The sequence below is a fragment of the Triturus cristatus genome, chromosome 10 (genome assembly GCF_964204655.1).
Source record: "Triturus cristatus chromosome 10, aTriCri1.1, whole genome shotgun sequence".
Classification (NCBI taxonomy): Eukaryota; Metazoa; Chordata; class Amphibia; order Caudata; family Salamandridae; genus Triturus; species Triturus cristatus.
Window position 1 is genome coordinate 1,074,457,793 of NC_140593.1, and position 22,215 is coordinate 1,074,480,007.

General features: G+C 46.3%; 2 protein-coding genes across 4 annotated transcripts in view; one reads left to right on the top strand and one right to left on the bottom strand.

Moving 5' to 3' along the window:
- Positions 1-1,939, bottom strand: part of NUDT1 (nudix hydrolase 1) — a 38,687-nt gene extending 36,748 nt beyond the window's left edge. Inside the window, exon 1 of the mRNA XM_085629233.1 lies at positions 1,764-1,939. The gene's annotated coding sequence lies outside the window, so the exon portion shown is untranslated. The remainder of the gene's footprint in view (positions 1-1,763) is intronic.
- Positions 1,935-12,028, top strand: MRM2 (mitochondrial rRNA methyltransferase 2). 3 transcript variants are annotated; one of them, XM_085629229.1, is made up of 3 exons: positions 1,935-2,175; positions 9,657-9,938; positions 10,778-12,028. In XM_085629229.1, exons 2-3 carry the CDS (start codon positions 9,659-9,661, stop codon positions 11,218-11,220), a joined length of 723 nt encoding a protein of 240 aa, XP_085485355.1. In that variant the 5' UTR covers positions 1,935-2,175; positions 9,657-9,658; the 3' UTR covers positions 11,221-12,028. The 3 variants fall into 3 exon arrangements, with proteins under 3 accessions (XP_085485355.1, XP_085485356.1, XP_085485358.1); XM_085629230.1 differs by having other exon boundaries at positions 1,950-2,175; positions 9,654-9,938; XM_085629232.1 differs by lacking the exon at positions 1,935-2,175 and adding an exon at positions 2,362-2,444 and having other exon boundaries at positions 9,654-9,938.
- Positions 12,029-22,215: the final 10,187 nt, after the last annotated feature.

The following is a 22,215-nucleotide window of genomic DNA, read 5'->3' on the forward strand; positions in this document are numbered from 1 at the left end:
GGCCACACCTCCCCTCGACAGGAAACCCACTGTCCAGGCCTCCCCCGCCGGAGCCCCGGCCAGCAGCAGGAGGCCAGACCCGCGTCCATGGCAGAGGCATCCACCCTGCGATGCCAGGGCCCAGGAAAGTCCCACCGGGCCAGACCAGTGCGAACATGTCTCTCTTCCAGAAGGGTGGAATGCCACCCCCGCCGCCAGACCTGGCGGGGGCTAGTATTCCAAAGCGTTTGACACCAAACACGACATGTTTTGATGCAGCCATTCCAAAGTTAGCATTTACTGCGAGGTTATAATGCACTTAAGAGTATATGGTATGGCTGTATCACAGAACAGCCATAAGGAAGGATTTCCGAACGCTGCAGAGGGGCTCAGCTCTTGCTTGGGCACCCTCTCACACAAAACCAAGCACTCTGCCTTCAGGATTGTCAAGGCCTGCCATAGGAGTGGCTTATAGGTTTATATGTGTCTGTATATATAGGTGGATATGGGTAGCCTATACCACGGTGAGGAGTGCAAGCACACCCTTACCCAGGCTGCAGTAGCAGACCTGTGGTGCCATTTTGGAGTGCTTCCCAGCGGTGGCATAATACATGCTTCAGCCCCTGGTAGGCCTCTGAGGTACCTATGCCCTAGGTACATAGTATACCATATACTAGGGGCTTATAAGGCACTCCAGAATCCAATTAGATATGTACCTAATGTACATGGAAACCATTTTAGAGAGGAATCAGCTAGGCTGTGGTCCTGATTAGCAGGGCCACAGCCAGACTAAGGTCGAAAAACAGTGAAACACCAGCAAAAAGTGGGGGTACCCATGTGAAGCAGATCCTACTCTCCTACAGGAAGGAATATTGAATGAAGGAAGGATGGGTGAGTGGGTAGATGGATGAGTGGGTGGATGAATGACAGTGATTGAATTACAGTGAAAGGACGAGTGAATTGATGCTAGAATAAAGGGGTGATGAATGAATGGGTGAGTGAATGGAAAGGTGGATGGATTGATGAAAGGGTGGCAGAGAAAATGGATTGTAAAAAGACAGGTGAAAGGATGGTAGAGTTAAAGAATGAATGGTGGAAATGATAAGTGAACGGATGCCAGAGTGGATGGATAAGAGAAAGGATAGCAGAGTGAACAGATGGATAGGTGGCGGGCAGAGTGGATGGGTGGAGGGCAGAGTGGATGGATGTGTGAAGAATGGGTGGATGGATGGTGGAGTGGATGGAATAGGGAAAGATTGAATGATGGATGAAGGAATGAACGGATGACAGAATGTAAAGGTTAAATAGTGGATATCAGGGGATTGATGTAATAGTGAAAGGCTAAATGGATAGATTGCTTGGATGGAAGAAACAAGGGGCTCTTCCAGAGCGGGAGGGGCTCACTTGCTTGCTGCCATCAGAAGATTAGTGCAAAATGGGGCTCTTCCAGAGCGGGAGGGGCTCACTTGCTTGCTGCCATCGGCGCATTAGCGCAAAATGGGGGTATTTTAACTTTCTGGCTACTCCCTTGCACACAGCTACTCTGGGACAGTGAGTACCTACACCTAGAATTCAGTTTCAACCACTAACTAAAACACAATATATATCATGCCCTTCAATCTTACAGGATACGCTCAGCTCATAAGAGTTTCTTAATACGCCAAGCTCGCAAGCCTGAAATGCCTAAATACACGGTCCCACCTCCCGCCGTAATCCCACAGTCAAGAGGTAGGTTCCCGAATGTGCACCTTATCTCTGCCAGAAGAAATTTAAAATTCGATTACCTTTGCTTTGAACTTTAACTAACTTCAATTAAATTGAACCAACGAGAGAAAACCGGAATTCAAGATTCATGCGGAGAGACAGTCGTTGCTTTGCGGCTGCAGTTTTTCTCAGTCTCGCAATTGGTGAAAAAGAATAACCCACGTTTCCCGGGAAAAACCTTTCACGCTGCTGCTCCGGAAGATGTTAGTCCAGCCGCAGGTGGGCCGGCCCTCCAGGCTGTGCCTGCCACTTCCTAGGCGCTTGGAGACCTTGGCAAGCTGCCTGCTTTGGAGGGGTGCTAATCGCACTGACTTGTGAGGGCAGAGAAGACTCCAACTACGGGTGAAATAAGACAGCAGACGAGAAAATATAAGAGTGGATAACCCCACAGCAACCGGCGAACCGCCTGGAGAGTACCTGGGCATGCGCCAGGTCAGTGTCGGGGATGGTGTCAGAGCTGACTACAGGCAGTGCCACGGGGAATCTGTCAGTTTAGGGCAGGAGGTTCTTTAAGTAACTGTACATTAGCCTTTGAGGTGCAAGGCTGTGTCAAGGGAAGTGGTTATGACGCGGGGAAAATTATTTCTTTTTGTGATTTCACACAGTGCTCTGATGTTCGGAGCCATCCGAGCGCTTTGGACTAGAACAGGCACCATACAATAACACCAGGAGTACACCAGAGGCACCAACTCACATCGAGAGTAAGTGGAAGAACAGCTTTACATGAGTGCAGTTCCCAATCCGTACAATTGAGATTCAACATTGAGGGGTAAACTATGGGAAGGGACCAGATAGAGCCCCCCTCCCCCTCCACACACTCACCGTAGAAGCTTTTCAGCTGCATTTAAATTATTTTGGTGTTGGATCCTTGTCATATGTAGAGCTGCTCGGGGCACAATTGCAATACAGCTTCAGTCTGTGAGTGGGCAGGAGGCGAATGTGTCAGCAGAAGTTGGTGCGGTGAAGGGTTAACATGTGGAATGTCTGGTTGAGGGTCACCTTAAAGAGTAGGATGGACCTCTTTCTGATGAGAAAATACTTACCATGTCTTCATGTTTTAAGATTCTGTAAGGGCGTTGACATGATATTTAAATTAGACGTTATGTAAAATCCCTTGTATTCATTCATCAAATGGCATTTATGTCATTGTTTATTTCAGTTATCATTCAGGAATCATTTGGACAGCCCAATAACACTTTTTAAATTGATTCTTATTCTATTCACTTTTTTACGTATGTACAGAAAGGGAAAAATACCGGCATTATCGGATTTTGCTATATTTATTGCCTATCTGGACATGAAAATGCTGGCCATACTAGTAAAAAAAAACAGCTCAGTGGAAACTCTTTTAACACCTTTGCTGCAGTCTGTGTCCTATAATGTCATAAGTATATTTTCTGACTCGGTAGCAGGCTTATGGCCTTGAGCTAGAAGCAGCCAATGAGTTGCCATCACGTTAAGGTTACCAGGTGACTCTGTATCACCAAGGAATAGGCTGAACTGCTGACATGGAGGCAAATTCCGGTTATTGACTGTCAAAATTCAGGACAGAATGCAGTTTTATGGACACATCTTAGTAGGTCAAGGAATAATATAAAAGTATGTAAATAGATGGCCCGCACACTTACAAGTCAAAGTAGGTTTATGTTCTTTTGTTTGTATACATAGCAGTATTGACTTAACATTCATTTGTAACTGGATTTTTTTTAACAATTAAAAAACTAGCAGACATATGTACACAAAGCAAAATTTGACAGTCGACTATAGGAACAGTTGCCACACAATTATGCCATCTTACCATGTGCTCTGTTGAGCAACGTGGTCTTCCAGCTAAACTTCTGCCTCATAGGCAGTAGTACCAGAATACAAGAGGGAGAGAAATATAAAGTTGTTAGAGCAGAGAGTACTACCACTCACAGAACAGTGCTCCACCACTCTGTGCACAGCGCACTACAACTTGGGGTGCGCTCCACCGTCACCCTCGGAACACTGCACCACACACCCAAGCCACTGTGCAGCATTCGACACAGTGAAACACCGCCTTCCACACTGTCCCCAGTTTTGAATCAACAATTCAAGTAACACACTTGTGAAGTAAAATTGCTCTTTTATTGATACTACACTCGCAAGTACAAAAACTCAACGCAGTCTGTTGTCACGTTTCACTTTTGCAGATCCCAAAAGCATATCATGAATTGTTGCTCATATGTTTTAGTTGGAAAAAAGCCCCAAAGGCTGCCATCACTAACTGCTGAGCAGCTCTCCCATATCAATGAAGGCTTTGCCATCTACAAACCCAGGAGAAGTCGCCATCATTATTAGTCATTAGCAGCATGATTTCTGTCAGAGAAAGGGCCTAACGACAGAATGAGAGGCATGCTCTGGCGACATACTGCTAGCGGTACCTGCGGACAGGAACCTTTGGAATCGCCAATCTACTGAACTGGGCAGAATAGGTCTAGATCGCCTTGTTGGTCAATTGGCTCGTTCGAAGAACACATATTAAAAACAAGGTCAATGCATCCCAGGAAATGAGCCCCCAGCTGTTATTCAATTCTCGTATTTTCTGTTCTAGTCTAGCAGGACATTTGCAGAGCAGAGACGTCCACCCTTAAAGGTCTTTTACAAGGAGGTGGTAATTGCCCTCTAGCCATTATAGCCAATTGGCACATCATAGATCAGTACCGACCAGACCTGCAGGTCTGCTAGCTTGATCTTTGAAGTGGATTCCAGTTTAGCCACCTTTATTAGTCTCCATGAGGGGCTCCATGTGTTAAAAATAATAATGAGATACACAGTCCTCAAAGTGTTTTAAACAATAACAACATTTAAAAAAATGGTCCAGTACTAAGTAGGGCTCCAGTAAGACATTGTTTCATTCATAAGGTGCTGTCAGATAAGCTGCTTAAAATAGTAAAGATATCTGATAAGGCATTGGAATTCTTGACAGTGCCTTAGCTGTGTTTCTTTTGGGAGCTTTGGCATGTGGGATCCTCGAAGGCACATATCTTTTGTCACCATTGTTTAACACCTATGTGCCACCATTACATATGGGCTAAGGCGTTATTTGGGCACACTTTTTCCGACCCATTTTGATGACACTCAAGTGATTTTGCAGTTTATTGGGAATTGCGTTCTTGTTCTAAATCTTGCTATTCACATCTACTCTAAGGTTTAATTTGGCTTCTGTCTGACCCTGGCTGTCAAGTCAACTCTGCTATGTGCACAACATTGTATCACATATAGCTTTTTAAGTACATAACAATTTAGAAGTCAAAGCTAGAGCTCTTGAATGGTTAAACTTGACTAGTAACTTGCTATAGGCTGGCTCGTCTGAATTCCTGAAACAGAATCAAGTGGTATGTATTATGACTAATGTTCCAAGATCATGCAGGTACCAATAATTTTCCAAGACTTAAAATGGCTGTTGTTTAGGGCCAGGGTTAAGTTCATAGTACTGCCTGTGACACACAAGAATCTGTTTTCCGTGAGGTAGTTAAGATTAATCTATAACATTTTCTATGTGTGTAATGGCCAAGACAAGAGCCTGAATCAATTTTTCATATGGCCAAATCATAGGTCTGCTGACATCAAGTTCACTATCACGAGCAATAAATCCACCATTATGTTTTTGGATGTTGTGGTTATGGAGACCAATGGACGATTGACAATGACTTTATTTTCAAAACCTACAGATCGAATAATGCTCTACATTATATTATTCATCACCCACGGTGTCTTCGTGACAATTTGCCCTAGGGCAATTCCTTAGAGTGAGGCACAATTGTTCTGAAAAAAGCCAATAGTTTGTTCACTCCAGTACATTGAAGAATAAACGTAACAAGGATACCCTAAGAAATTGTTAAGGATTTCAATGAAATGAGCTTGGTGGACCCTAACAGAGACCTTATTGGAAAAAAGAGAAAAACCTAGGACAGACCGCCTGGTTTATGTTTCAACATTTTGCCCTAAGACAAACCAATTTAAAAGGATTATCAGACAAAATTGGCATCTGATTTAGAAACTGGATGAATCCTTCATGAAACCACTGTTTACCCTAAAGAAAGAATGAACTATTGGTAGCCAACTTGTCCGAGCCTACACACCACCGTTACCAATTAAAAATAATTCGCGCCAATTTTGGAACATGAGTCCACTGGAAGGACATTTTCAAGTGTGGTACGTGTGCATGTTGCAACAAAAGTATTGCAGATTCAGTGTTTCAACAAAAAGATATGAAATGGTCGCATATAACATTTACAAATTGTAAAACCAAAAATGTGGTCTTTGTGATGATGTGTCCATGCGAATTAGTGTATATTGGCAAAACGAATCAAGAAATCCGCCAAAGGATCACACAGCACAAGTCTAGAATGTGTAGAAAAGTAGTGGCTGCACCACTGGTTCAACACTGGATTGATAAAAAACATTCTGAAGCAGATTTGAGCTGGACAGTATTAATGGTCATCAAATCTGAACCTCGGGAAGAAGATGTTGACTTAAAACTCAGCCAAAAAGAAGCCACTGTATTTTGTATTTCAAAACTGCCTCTCATGACCTTAATGAAATGACTAAAGTTCAGCATTTGTTTCCTGTACATATAATGCCTTGGACTATAAACAACTTTACGGGTCGAGGTGTGAAAAATAAAAGTATTTTCATTGGATTTTTCATTCAGTTGTCGGGTTCAGTTTTGAACTACATCTCCCATAGTGCCTGTAATTCTCCTAGAAGTTGGAATTATATGTGAATGCTGTTAGGTGGAGTGAATACAAAAGCGTGTGACCGACATTGAGCAGAAGCATGAGAGGGTGACTGAGCAACACCCGGCTCCAGCCAAAGCTCCAAATTTGTGATACACGGAAGTTTGAAGCCTAGGACTGTCAATGGGAGACTTGCACGCAGAGGGTGTGTCCGCGCTTGAGATCTCTAGATATAAACAGTGGGGAACACTAACACGGTTCGATTAGTAAAAAATGTCGTTGTCCACTGGTGTTGGATATGCATCTTTGAAATAATAGCCAATTATGTGGTGAATTTCGAATTATCAATTATATTGCTAATTTGCCCGTAGTATTATGGATCATTTGGAAATCTGTGTATGCATACCGATGCGGGAATGGCTTATACATGACTGATTTTCCGTTACAGCATTTGTTTGAAGTCATCGTTGCATAGAGGGTCTTGAAAGTCGTTGTATGTAGGCTGGTCCTCGTGAATTATGTGAGCAATAATTCATAGAGTATCAGCTATTGAATTATTTACTGGTATAAAGCGTTCTCATACCAATCGGAGCCCATGTCTGCTCTTTCCAAATTTTGTTATTGGAGAAGTGAAGGTGGTTTTTCTGGTCACATGATAAACTGATAAATCCAAGATAAACAATTGGTTGTAAACATATGTTGGGAGATATATTATCTATGACCACCTGGATTAATTGCAAGTAGTGACAGAGATATTGTGTCTTTTTGTTTTTTTGTGTTTGGTGTTTATCAGTACTGAGTCCTGAAGAGAACCGATAAATAAAGCCACGGGTTCGAAATGCGTTGACAACAGTGCAACCTACAAGCAGATAAATGTGGCATTGCAATCGGGGAAATAGCAATGAATTAGATTGATACACAAACCCCTGGTTACTAGAGCAGTGCATTGTTAGATTGCTCGGCCCATTAATTTTGGAGTAGAAAAGTAAATAAAATTGACGTTAACTTTAGAGTCCTCCTGTTTGGGCAATTATAATTCAGAACTGTAAGCTTTCACTTGTATTGTTAAAACTAAATTGTATTTTTGTTCATTATTCTTTGTAACAGTTTTTGTGCTCGTATGTTGGGTGAGTTTTATGTACTTTTTATGTATGATTTCTTTGCAATAAGCTTCTTTGTATGATGAATTTTAAAGTGATATGAGTAAAACAAAAAATAATATATGATAATCGTGATTATTAAATAGAGTGTTCATTAAGAAAAATGTGTGTACAAATAGTCAGTCAGTATTGGAACTTTTGTGGTTGTTGAATCGTTGTTTGCAAAATCTCAGGCATGCCTGAAATGTATGCAAATTCCTTCCCAATAACTGTGATCTGATCAAGGGATATGTTCTTACGGGTCCTTATAGGCATAAACATTATGGACCAATGCATTTCTTATACCAGGAGTCCTCCTTGTGGCACAGCCTTACTGTAACGTAGAACACTGCGTCACCAGGCATTAAGGAAAGCTAAAAACCTGTCTCTTTTAAACTGTTTCTTTCGATTTTGGTTTGAGTGCACAAATGCCAATTGCACTATAGACATGCCTATGGAATTGAATTGAATAGAATAAAACCTTTCCTGAAAATGCAGATTGAGTAAGTGTATGTCCTCCCCATACCATGACACCCACATTAAGAAAGCTAGACTAGCACAGAAAGGTAAATGATTGCCAGGTTGTAATGCAAAAACATTTAGAACAACTTAAAAATAAAAGCATGTGCAAATGCTAGAAAACTGGCTAACTTACTGAGTTATAAGTAGCTACGTGGACTCACCCGCAATTTATTGCACATTGCTATGTTGAAAAAAAATGCATACATATGTAAAAGAAAATAAAGTAGGGATTGTAGACCGTGTTCCACAACCAACACATAAACATATTTCTTAAGAGATTCTTCAAATGAATTGATTATTGTTTCAATTCTAATTGTAGTTAGAAAACATCAGTCACTGCCCAGGTTAAAAAATTTCCTTGAGCATTTGGTATTTCAGCGCAAACTAAAGATACCTGTGCATGCATGCTCAAATAGGCAATGTCGAAAGGGGGCAGGACCCATCACAAAGATGAATATTGTTGGCTCTGTGGCACCTCACAAAGGTGCACGAGGGTCTAAAGTTATAAGTGAACTAAAAGTTGTCATTGGGGTATTTAGCAAATGCATCTAGTAGTGTTCTTATTGTAGTGCATAAATGGGGGCACTCCTTATGCAGCTGTTTAAACATTCAAGGCTCATCCTGGCTAACACCTCATGTAAATTAAGATCCACCTCACAAATGTTACAGGTCAGAAAAAGGGGATTTCATATTAATTTAGCATCCACTGTCTTTACAAAAATATCACAAGAATTCTTGCACATTTGTTAGACTTAGCTGCATATTCATGTATTTACTCATACGGCATTGGTCATTATAGCGCATGGCGCTTATAACTTGATTAGTTCCACTTTCAATTATATAGGATACATAATGGATAACAATGTAATATCCCCTCGTGTTGTCATCGAGGGGTTCTGGTGATATAAACCAGAGGCCAAAGACGGCAATACTGGATCGTATAACATATTAAATATTTTTTTTATCATATGTTCTCAATAGTTGTCTTGAAAAAAGCAGTTTTCTTTCAAGTACAGCTAACCATGTGTACTGATTAGAATGAGCTATTTAGGTTTTATTTACCTTTCATGAATAAATTGTTGGTAAAACAATGCTTATTGGTGAAGGTCATTGGATTTATGTGAAGTTTGTGGCTGCTTACCCGCCTAATTAGGACTTTACTGCATTTGCCACATAATTTATTGCATCATTTGCATATTTCACAAAAAGTTGTTTCTAGCTTGAACAGATGAAATTATTCAAGTCATAAAATGTACCACATAATTTCAATAAAATTGTGCCATAATTTATTCATCTATACTGCATAAACCTAGTGCCACAAAAAACTGCAGAGCTGTTTGGGGGCTGTCTTTATGATGACACTGAAATATGGGAAATAATTTCACGGTTTCCTGTAAAATATGGGGTTTTATACCACTGCAGTTAGTGCAAGCACCAAAACATATAATACAAATGTTCCTGTGCCATAATACTGTTTCCTTGTCCTACTTTCATTCAGATGTCTATAATGTCTCATTATCAGTGTAATTGTTTTCTTTTCTTCAAGCAGTTATGGCGAAGGCACTAAACCACTGGCGAATGTTGTACACAACAGCAATATGTGGAAAAGCAAAGACGGGAGCGGAGCATCGTTGGGTAACTAGACAACTAAAGGACCCATTTGTGAAAGCCGCACAGGCACAGAACTATCGCTGCCGTAGTGCCTTTAAACTTCTGGAAATAGACAAGAAGCATCAGATTTTGTACCCAGGACACATTGTCGTGGACTGTGGAGCTGCCCCTGGGGCATGGAGTCAGGTGGCCATCCAGAGGGTAAACTCAGATGGATTGGGTAAGTATTTGCATTTAACAAGCAATGTAGAGTGAGGATAAGCATCAGGTGACTCCTGATTCTCATTATAGTGGGTCAGTGTAGCGCACAGAGTGCAGAAAATCATTGTGATGTTTATTATGAACTGCTTGAAGGTGTACTTTAACTTTATCAGATATGTTACTTTATTTATACTTCAATAGAAGGCACTGCACCGAGCCCTGCCTGTACATTGAACACCACCACATCGACATGGTTATTTGTCAGCCTGTCATTTATATAACATTAAAATTGTCTTTACATGTTTAAAAAATGTATATTTTACATTTTATCAAAAAGTTGCTATGCATGTTAAAAATGTTTTAACCTTTTTCCATCCATGCAAATATATTTATTTTTTAAAGTATTTTGCTAGATCCTCAGGGTTTTCTTTTTCATTTGTAACAAGGGTTAGCGCTAGTGCTATGTTGAGGGTTGGTATTAGGCAAAGACTTCGAGATAGTGAAACATTTAGGGTTAGCGTAGGCTTATGCTTAGTGTAGAGTTATTTTTACTTGTCATGGTTAGGGCCATATAGATTTTAAGGCGATGTTGCAATACAGCTCTGAATTTCAGTATATACATAGTTTGTGGATATAGTGGCTTTCAAGGATGCCTGAAGTGATATTGGTTCATCGCTTTGTGCCTATGATGTTCCATTCACTTCTTAGAAGTTGCAGAAGGCTGTTTTGGCTGTAGATGCTCATAAAATAAATTTTGTATGTGTAAACCTTTGTCTCAACCCTGACCCAAAGTCATTTAATTCAATCCAGTTTTCTTTTGTACCTGATCAATAAATACATTCATGTTGTTTCTTGCAGACTCTAATGCTAGTGTTGGCTTTGTAGTTGGTGTGGATCTTCAACGTATTACCCCACTGGATGGAGCATTCTTTCTGTCAAATGCTGACATCACCGATCCAGCCATCCAAGACAAAATTAAAGACATTCTTCCAGGGGGAATGGCAGATGTCATCTTGAGTGATATGGCACCAAATGCTTCTGGGATTCGAGACCTAGACCATCGAAAGATTGTTGGGATGTGCATGACCCTTGTAGATCTCGCACAAAGCATCCTGCGTCCTGGTGGGACATTACTCTGCAAGTTGTGGGATGGCAGTGAAAGCAGTATCCTCAGAAATAAACTTGTTCAGTGCTTCAGTAGTGTGAGGACACTGAAACCTCAAGCCAGCAGAAAAGAGTCTGCGGAAACATTCTACCTGGCAACATTTTACCAAGAACAGAAAGGCTCCCTGGAACATTGAAACGTCCATGCTACTTTATTGCAAAAGTGGAGGAATGGCTTTGTGCCATTTTCTAAAATTATGTACATGTAATTAAGGTGACAAATCCGTCACTAATTGGAGGCGACAGCCAACCCCCAAAAGGATGTAAAGGTTTTCACAATTATTTTAGTGGATATTTCCTGGAAATTCTGCCTGCACAATTGTATTATTGTCTTTAAAAAATGCATATGAATGTAGTCACGTAGGGGCCAGTTATGATGTCCGGCAGAAAGCCATCCAATAGCTCGTCGGAGGTTTTCCGCCCGGCATCATAGGTTTCCGTCGGATTGCCGTATTATGATACAGCGGTCGTAGGAAAACCCGTGGGGGAATTCCGCTCCGCTTCTGACGGGCTCACAGAGCCGAATCTGTCGCGGCGGCTTCGGAATAGTAATCCCAAACTGACAATGGAGCCAGTCTTGGCTCCGTGGTCAGGATTACGATGTTTGTTTCTGCCTGCCCTTTCATGGTGGTCCACACACCAGGAAAAGGTAGGCGGAAAGTGTTTTGAAAGTGTATTTTTTCTATTGTGGCTTATGCTGTTTACCACAGCACAAGCCGCAATAGAAAACATGCACTTTACGGCTGCCGTGAAAACGGTTGCATTGTAATGATGGCAGCCGGACCGCCGACTGCTTGTTGGGCGGTCCCGTTTGCGCTATGGTGTCCTCCGACCGACATCGTAATTAGGCCCATAGTGATATTTGTTTATTAGGTTTAAATCTTTTTAATTGTAATTTTGAAAACAATCAAACAATGCCAAATAAAGACTTTGCATTACCACGGACTACATTTAGCCCTGCATATGTAGCATCTGAACCAAAGTCAAAAAGGCACATTCCCCTTCCCCCCCCCCCCCTCTCCAACCTCCCCCCTCCCTCAATTCACCATATAGTATTGTGTCTCTCGTAGGCTTAAAGTTGTGATGGTGTCTGTTAGTCCTTATCCGGAGCGGTAGAAGCTCCAGTCTCTGGCAAGCGTAATAAGCTTAAGTATTTAGGGCAGGTAAGTTCATGAAATTTAGATGTGAATAGTGACAAAAAAGGCTGCCACAATTTCCCAAAGGCCGAACCCTTTCCAGATAGTGTGAGTGTTATTTTCTCCATCCCTAATATGTGCCATAAGCGTTGGAGCCAACCCGTTGTGAATGGGAATCTGGGGGGGGTCCACCAGTGAGTAAGGATGTTTTGAATGGCTGTTCCCAGAGCTAACCCAATCTGGCGCCCTCTTCTACACTTTAGGGGATACATTAATGAGTTTGGTACCCCCAAGAGCATGTAAGCTGGGAATCTGTGCCACTGAGTACCCAAGTTTGTGTCGATCTCATCCAGTATCTGAGACCAGTACTGTTGTAGGTGCTTGCATTCCCACAGGATATGTACCAGTGTGCCCTGCTCCCCACAGCCACGCCAGCAGTCTGCGCTTTGTTTGGGATCAACCTTGTGTATTCGCGTTGGGGTGTAGTACCAGTAGGTTGCCACTTTCGTCAGAGTTTCGGTCAGCCCCATGTTACTCACTTTGTGTCTTGCTCTGTGATATACTCGCTCCCATTCCTTATTGCTCAATTCCCTCCCTAAGTCCTTCTCCCAGCGGGGGCGGCTCGTATTATATGAGTGTTTATGTCATGAGTTTAACATCCCGCAGAGATCAGTGATTAGCATCTTGTCCGAGGTCCTGGTTATGAGCCACTTTTCGTATTGTGTAAGGTGTGTCTGTACGTGGGACCTGTTTTGTGGTTGTAATGCCCAGTGTCGGAGTTGCAGATAAGGTTACTTCTCCGACTCGGGTATCGCGTAGTCTGATTTGACCTGCAGAAAAGAAAGCACACCTTCTACATCAAAGAGGTGTCCTAGGGCACGACACTCCGAGTAGCGCCATTGAGTAAATGTAGTCTCACCCACCCCTGGTCCGAATTCTGGGGTAAGGGGGGAAGGAAAGGTTGTCAGGTTGTGTTTGATGCTGGTCTGGTCCCATGCTGCGGGTATTGTATTTATGTGGTACATATACAGATTTGAGGGCCTATGTAGATTTTTAAGAAAGAGAATCTTTTAGAGAGACGTGCCTGCCACCACCCAATCTTGAAACAACCAGTGCTTCTCAGATTCGGTACAGCTCATTCCACAAGGTTCCTCAGTTGTGCTGCGTAGTAGTAAAGCTGAAGATCAGCCATCCCTATTCCTCCCTCGCCGGACGGCAGGAAGCCAATAGTTTTTTACATGCGCGGTTTGCAGCCTTGTTCAACATATGCACCAAAGCACACCAAAACACTGTCCCTTTTATCCCCGATCAGTAATTCAGCGAAGAAGAAAAAAGAAGTTCTGGTGGCAGTTTCCAATAAATGATCCACAGAAGATAATGTATCAGGTCATATTGTTTTATTCCAATCATAGACACAAGCACCGCAGCCTTCTCAAGACTGCAAATCTATATATACAAATCATTTGCATCATATATGTACAATTGGTTTGAATTAAGTTAAAAAATTGTGCCCCAGTCAAAAAAGTGAGTGCACACAAACAACTAACGTTGTTGTGATTAAAAAAGGGGTAGGGAATGCACCTCTAATGAAATACAGTACCTTATAAAGTACCCATACAAAGATGTTCTATTGGCAAAGAAACCATCAGTAATCCACATGTGCTATATAAACAATTAGTCAACTGAACACAACAAGTGATGTTAGCACACAAATTCTGCAGCCTTAATAGATAAAGTGCAGAACCTCCGATTGCATCTGGTGGGGCCAGAAGGGAAGTGTTTAAAACGGGTACAGAATTTTGGGGAGAAGCGTCATTTTAATTGCGGCTCTTCTCCCTAGCCATGAGATAGGATAGTGTTTTCACCTTTGCATGTCTGAACGAATCTGGTTATGTAGTGTGCGATAATTAATCGTAACAGAAGCCTGTAATGTGGGTGCCAATTGGATTCCCAAATAGGGAACCGTGCTACTCGACCACTGTATGGTGTGTTGAGCCCGCAGACCTTCCATTACCTGGGGCAGGAGGGAGAGATTAAGTGCAACAGATTTCTCTATATTCACCTTAAATCCTGAGGCCCTCGCAAAGGAGTCCAGCTCCGTAAAGAAAGCTCCCAACGCAGTAACTGGGTTGGACAATGTCACCGGTATGTCATCAGCGTAGAGGCTGAAAGTGTGAATGTCTCCTCCGAATGGAACTCCAGTGATGTGTCAGAACTGGTAAATATCGTTGGGTTCCTCAGGAGCAGTACCCTCAAGAAGCCCACCTTCCAGCAGCTTCGACTCAAGCTTAATTGCACTGAGGATCAAAGTGGCTAGAAGGAATTTGGGAAGGGTACTGCAGGGAGAGAGACCTGGAACGAGACGTCCTTATTTGGCTTTCCTGATATACCGTGTGAACTCTTGAACTAAACTAGCATGGTTAAGTAACAATAACATACCTGTAAAGAAAAGCAGGTTACTTATGAAACAGTGGTCACTCTAATACCTTCTTCACAAGGAATGGAATTGCTGTTCCTATAATCCTCAAAACAAAATATAACAATATAGACACTATGATTAATCGAGTGCTTGCATAAACACTATGCTCCAGAGCAAGTCACACTTTCATATAAGAGAGTCTATTAGCTTCTGTTACACTGTCTCTTTCTTAAATTATGATTTACATGTAACACTGTTAAGAATCACAGCGCTAATTCCAACAAGCATTTTTATAATGCACAACAGGTTTCAAATGCAAGGTTCGTTTCAACTTGTAATGTGAATATTATCTGTGCACATGCCCAAGAAAGCGCTTCAGTGCAATGTGTCTTGTTCAATATACAAGTGTTCAAGAAAGCGCCTCAGTGCGTTGTGCCAAAGTCAATAAGCAAATGCCCAAGAAGCGCTCCAGCGTGATGTGCCATGTTCAATATGCAAATGCCCAAAGAAGCGCTGCAGCGCGATGTGCCAAAGTCTATTAAACAAATGCACAATAAATCGCTTTGACAAAGAGAGCTCGAGTCATTATGCAAATATCAGAATGTTGCTCCTCTAAACAAAATGGAACGGTCCTACGTGATGGTGGTCAAGGGAAGGATCTAGAACCTGCATTAAGTCGTCATAGATCTTCTCACTAAAATCGGAGATCTGCTGCTGCTCACACTCCGAGTTCTCAATAACCAGCAAAGAGAACAGGGTGTGGCTCCTATTTAAAGGGTTTCTCAAGAAGTTTCCAGATGACAACTCTCAGGTAAAGTACTGGAGCTGAGAAGGGCCAACAGACCTTGGGCAGCAGAATATGAGATTGAAGTCTGCAACAGTCTGTAACAAGCATTGGTACAAACAAGTGACAGTGTAAAGAATAAGCACTGGCAAAACAAGCATTGGTACAAACAAGCGACAGTGCAAACAATAAGCACTGGCACAACCAATAAACAAGCACTGGTAAAAGCTATAGAAAATACTAAAAGACACGTGATTGGCAGAATCATGACATGATGTACGGGTTTGATCTCACTCTTTGAGCTATTGGCTCCATGTACATTGCAAAAAGCAGGAGCGAAAGAGGACACCCCTGTCTTGTACCTCTACTTATGGGGAAGGGGGTCGATGTGTGCCCATTGAGTCTAACAGTCGCTGTGGGGGAGCAATAGCAGTTCAAAATGTGTGTCCTCATATTCTCTCCCTTTCTCTCCCAGGCCAAAAAGTGTCAGCACCTGTTTGAGATATGGCCAATGGACCCTGTCAAAAGCCTTTTCAGCGTCTATGGTCAGGAGCATATACTCTCCTGGGTTCCTTGTGGCCTTCTCAATGATCTGCAGGACCCGTTTAGTATTATCACTAGTCTGTTATTGGGGTATGAAACTCGCTTGGTTGGGCTCGATCAAGCCGGGCATGTATGTGCTGAGTCTGTGAGCCAGTATCCCTGTGTATAAATTCAAATCTATATTTAAGAGGGAGATGGGACAGAACGAGCCACAGCTGGTTTTGTCTTTCCCAGGTTTAGGGACAACTATAATTGCGACTTCTAACTTTGAGGTCGGGATTGCGCCCGGAGTTGAAAATGTGTTAAAAAGCCAGGCTAATAGAGGGGCTAATACCAGGCACAATGTTTTGTAGAATGCTTCTGTGTAGCCGTCTGGCCTGGGAGATTTGGCCAATTTGAGTCGTGAAAATGCTGCAATAACCTCCTCCACCTGAATATCTTTCTCTAGGTGCTCTGCTTGACCTGATGTTAGTGCAGTTAGTTGTGCCTTTGTTAAGTAACGGTCACCTTCAGCGCTATCTAGCGTCTGGCCTGAGTAGAGAGGAGTGTAAAATTCCTGGAAGACCCCTACTATTGCAGCGTAGTCTTACACCAGCTTCCCTGTCGAGTCTCGTACCTCTAGAACCCCTTTTATCTGTCTACTCTTGCATAGCTTATGTGCCAGCAGGCGCCTGCATCTGTCCCCTCTGACATAGAAGGAGTGGCGCAGCCGTAAGGCAGCGTATTCTGCCCGGTCTTGGTCAGTGGCTGCCAGTTGTGCTCGGACCATGCCAAATTGGTGCCAAAATCTAGGTGCCCCCGTCCTCTGATGCATCTGCTCTAGCTTTCGTATCTTCTGGGATAGGCCCTCTCTTTTCTTTCTGCAGGAAGCATTATTTGTGGGCGATATCGTGATTAGCCCCCCCATCAATTACCTCCCATTTTGTTGCCTTGTGTGTATCTGGGGTATCGTTGTGGAGGAGGTAGTCGTCAATAGCTAGCTGGAGTTGTATGACTGTGTCTGAGCGCTGTAAAAGTGTGTCCCTGAGGAGCCATTGCCTAGCGGGGTGGTGCATAGGGGAAGCACCAATGTGGCAATTACCGGAGTGTAGTCCGACAGAGACGCCACAAGTATTTCCACCTCCGTGGTAAGGTCATGGATAGCCCTAGAGGCTATCGAGTAGTCCAGTCTGGTGTATGTTTTGTGAGCGTTTGAAAAAAAGGAGTATTCTCTGAGTTGGGGGTGTTGGGATCTCCAGAGGTCTATCTGGCTCAGCTCCCACATCCTGTTTAACCTATCTAGCGACAGGGTTCCTGTCTGTCCAAACCGCTGAGCTGATTTATCAAGGGTATTGTAGAGTACTAGATTGAGATCCCACCCTAGAAGTATTTTACGTTCGTCCGTGGCTGTAGCCTCTGTCAGTGCCTCATGAAAATATTTCTCTTGTCCCTCATTTGGTGCATAAATCGACACAATTATCAATGTTTGGCCCCCACTTGTAAACTGGTAAGTCAACAACCTCCCTCTAATTGCGACCTCTTTCTGAACCACCCTTCCTTGGAAGGTCCGGGACACCAGGATAGCGACCCCTGCAGCTTTGGTAGGGCCAGATGAAAATAGCTGTGTGGGGAACATACAGGAATTAAGCCTATAGCAGTCGCGGGTAAGGGGGGTGCGTCTCCTGTAGGAGACATTTGTCTGCCTTGGTGCTTTCTAGGTAAGATAATATCGCCATGCATTTTATTGGATTGTTGAGACCCCTCACATAATGGTGCCGATTACGATCCGGCAAAAACCGGGTACGAACCGTCGGACGGAGCATATTCTCCGTCCGACGCGTACCCGGTCGTCAAAATTTACAAACATGGAATTACGATTCGCACGGGAACACCATTTCCGTACGAATCGTAAAAAAGCCCGACCGAACAAAATAAACCTACAAATGCGATCCGGGAAAGCGCCGACCTGACGTCGGGACGCTCGCAGCCTGCCATTCACGAACCAGGAATTACGATTCGCACCGACGTCATCCCGCACGGTGAATATTTTCCGGCTGCCAAAAACTGCCGGGAAATCAGGACGACGCGAACAAGGACCACCAGTACGCGACGGACAGACAGGACGACGCGAACAAGGAGGACCAGTACGTGACAGGACGACGCGAACAAGGAGTACCAGTACGCGACGGACAGACAGGACGACGCGATCAAGGAGGACCAGTACGCGACGGACAGACAGGACGACGCGAACAAGGAGGACCCGTACGCGACGGACAGACATGGACCCGAACCTACGTGTCATCCCGGCCTCCTCTACAGGTTCGGACGCAGACGCCGCAGAAGGTCAGAACAACTAAGGGAGGGGGGAAAGTGGGGTGGGGTGGGGGTGGCAGGACCAGGGCAGGCCACAAACCCCCCACCAAAGTCACACAGCACACATGCCCAGGACATACCTGACTCCCATGCCCTGGTCACTACGAGGGGGTGGGGGCGTGTCCAGCCAAGCCAGCGACCGCCACAACGGAAGTCCGTCACGACGCGAACCGGCAACACAACCAGACAGGTACGTCCCGTACCCACGCCTAAAGAGCGTGGGTACGAGTCGTACCACGCCCACACCCACGTCACCCCAACAATGGCGGGACGGATCGTACCCACGTGGCAAAGGCCTGGGTACGGCCCGCACAAGCATCACATAGCGTGGGGACGGATATGTACGGACCCTACCCCCACCCCGTATGCATGGAGCGTACCCCCACCCCAACAGTGTAAGTACGACCCGTACCCACACCCGCGTACGTATGGAGCGTACCCCCACCCCAACAGTGTAAGTACGACCCGTACCCACACCCGTGTACATATGGAGCATACCCCCACCCCAACAGAGTAAGTACGACCCGTACCCACACCCACGTACGTATGGAGCGTACCCCCACCCCAACAGTGTAAGTACGACCCGTACCCCCACCCGCGTACGTATGCAGCATACCCCCACCCCAACAGTGTAAGTACGACCCGTACCCACACCCGCGTACGTATGGAGCGTACCCCCACCCCAACAGTGTAAGTACGAACCGTACCCACACCCGCGTAGGTATGGAGCGTACCCCCACCCCAACAGTGTAAGTACGACCCGTACCCACACCCACACCCACGTACGTATGGAGCGTACCCCCACCCCAACAGTGTAAGTACGACACGTACCCACACCCGCGTACATATGGAGCGTACCCCCACCCCAACAGTGTAAGTACGACCCGTACCCCCACCCGTGTACGTATGCAGCGTACCCCCACCCCAACAGTGTAAGTACGACCCGTACCCACACCCGCGTACGTATGGAGCGTACCCCCACCCCAACAGTGTAAGTATGACACGTACCCCCACCTCGAATGCATGGAGCGTACCCACATCCGTGTATGTCATGAGCATACATATTGTGAAATTGGAGAGGTGGGTGCAGAGTCCTCCCAGCAGTGCCCACACGCAGGAGGGGTGTGTGCAGAGTCCTCCCAGCAGTGCCCACACGCAGGAGGGGTGTGTGCAGAGTCCTCCCAGCAGTGCCCTGAGACAGGAGGGGTGGGGGCCTATCACTCCCAGCAGTGCCCTGAGACAGGAGGGGTGGGGGCCTATCACTCCCAGCAGTGCCCTGAGACAGGAGGGGAGTGTGCAGAGTCCTCCCAGCAGTGCCCTGAGACAGGAGGGGTGTGTGCAGAGTCCTCCCAGCAGTGCCCTGAGACAGGAGGGGTGGGTGCCTATCACTCCCAGCAGTGCCCAGACACAGGAGGGGTGTGTGCAGAGGCCTCCCAGCAGTGCCCTGAGACAGGAGGGGTGGGTGCAGAGTCCTCCCAGCAGTGCCCAGACGCAGGAGGGGTGTGTGCAGAGTCCTCCCAGCAGTGCCCTGAGACAGGAGGGGTGGGTGCCTATCACTCCCAGCAGTGCCCAGAGACAGGAGGGGAGTGTGCAGAGTCCTCCCAGCAGTGCCCTGAGACAGGAGGGGTGGGGGCCTATCACTCCCAGCAGTGCCCTGAGACAGGAGGGGTGGGGGCCTATCACTCCCAGCAGTGCCCTGAGACAGGAGGGGTGGGTGCAGAGTCCTCCCAGCAGCGCCCTGAGACAGGAGGGGTGGGTGCCTATCACTCCCAGCAGTGCCCAGACACAGGAGGGGTGTGTGCAGAGTCCTCCCAGCAGTGCCCTGAGACAGGAGGGGTGGGGGCCTATCACTCCCAGCAGTGCCCTGAGACAGGAGGGGTGGGTGCAGAGTCCTCCCAGCAGTGCCCTGAGACAGGAGGGGTGGGGGCCTATCACTCCCAGCAGTGCCCTGAGACAGGAGGGGAGTGTGCAGAGTCCTCCCAGCAGTGCCCTGAGACAGGAGGGGTGGGTGCAGAGTCCTCCCAGCAGTGCCCAGACGCAGGAGGGGTGTGTGCAGAGTCCTCCCAGCAGTGCCCTGAGACAGGAGGGGTGGGTGCAGAGTCCTCCCAGCAGTGCCCTGAGACAGGAGGGGTGGGTGCCTATCACTCCCAGCAGTGCCCAGACGCAGGAGGGGTGTGTGCAGAGTCCTCCCAGCAGTGCCCTGAGACAGGAGGGGTGGGTGCCTATCACTCCCAGCAGTGCCCACAGACAGGAGGGGAGTGTGCAGAGTCCTCCCAGCAGTGCCCTGAGACAGGAGGGTTGGGTGCAGAGTCCTCCCAGCAGTGCCCTGAGACAGGAGGGGTGGGTGCAGAGTCCTCCCAGCAGTGCCCTGAGACAGGAGGGGTGGTGGCCTATCACTCCCAGCAGTGCCCATGGAACGCAAAGGGTGGAGTAGTCACAGATACCATGCCCACAAATGTCAGTCAGGTGCACAAAGACCCTGCAGTACATGTACCACATGTGTGCGAGGCTGGGAGTATACGCATGCATAGCGCAGAAAAGAAAACATGTACACATGAAGTCATGTCAATAGGCCACATACACAAGTACAATGACTACCAAGGATGCCACGAATGATGCAGGTGGAGACATCTCTCAGCATGCATGTGCAAAGGTGAAGGACTACGTCACACACCCAGCTAATGGACACACAGCTCTGTGCTAAAGTCAGGGGACACCCTGCAGGGAAGAAGTCAGGGTACACAGAGGAATGAATACACCTTGGGACAATTGCAACATGCAGCAACTGCTTACATGAATGGAGAAAGGTAGCTAACACCGTGTGATGGCACACAGATCCCAGGGTCCCCCCTATGAGCAGCACACCACTACATTACCCACACACCCAACACATGACCAACACCCACAACCATGTAGCAGCCCCACCAACAGCAATGCCAGCAATGCAGGAGTGTTCCAAGGCCAAAAAATAAATAGCTTTATTCAGCATGAGCAAAAAACTAGTATGACGTAAGTCCAAGATTAACAAAGGCCACAGGGCAGTCCAGGAGTCCCAGCTGGATGGGGGACACAGTGGGATGCGTGTACCCTAGCTTGCCTGCACAGTTACAATCCGTTGTCTTCCACAGGGGTCAGGGCATCATGTGGGGGGGAAGAAACAGGCACCGCAGGGACAGGAGGGTGAAGGGTAGGCGTCGTGGGTGCAGGGATGGAGGACTCCACCACAGGGGGTGGGGCAGGGCCAAAGGTGGATTCTAGGAGCGCGCTGCACACCTCGGCAAGGTCCTCCAGGGACTCCCCTGCACCCGAAGGAACCACAGGCCCAAGGAGGGGGGGGGGTCAGAGGGATGGGTCGCAGCGCCACTGGGGGAGGGTGTGGACAGGGGGGGGGACTCAACCACCCTGACCGGGGACCTCCTTGACCGCTTGCGGGGTGGTGTCACTGTGGGGCTCAGGGACAGAGCGGCCATGAAGGAGTCTTTGGGGGAGATGTGGCCAGGAGAGCTGAGGGGAGGGGATTTGGAGGGAGTGGATTGTGTGGAATGCGGACTCCCACTCTGGCTGCGTGTCACACGTTTGCCCCCCGACCCACTGGGTGTGCCTACTGCACCCTGTGTGTGCGTGTCAGGAGGTGTGCGGCGGACCTTCCCTGCTGGTGTGGTGCCTGTGTCTGTTGTGGTGGGTGCATGCTTACGTCTGGGTGTATGTGGGACAGGCATGGGAGTGGGAATTGTGGAAGGAGCAGGGGTAGGGGGTGGGACGTAGCGCTGCAGGAGACCCACTGCTGCAGTCAGTGTGGAGTCTATGGACCTCAGCAAGTTGCGTTGGTCAGCCTGCGATGAATGAATGCCCTCCAAGTATGCCTCCATGTTGTTGAGGACCTGGCTGTGGCCATGGA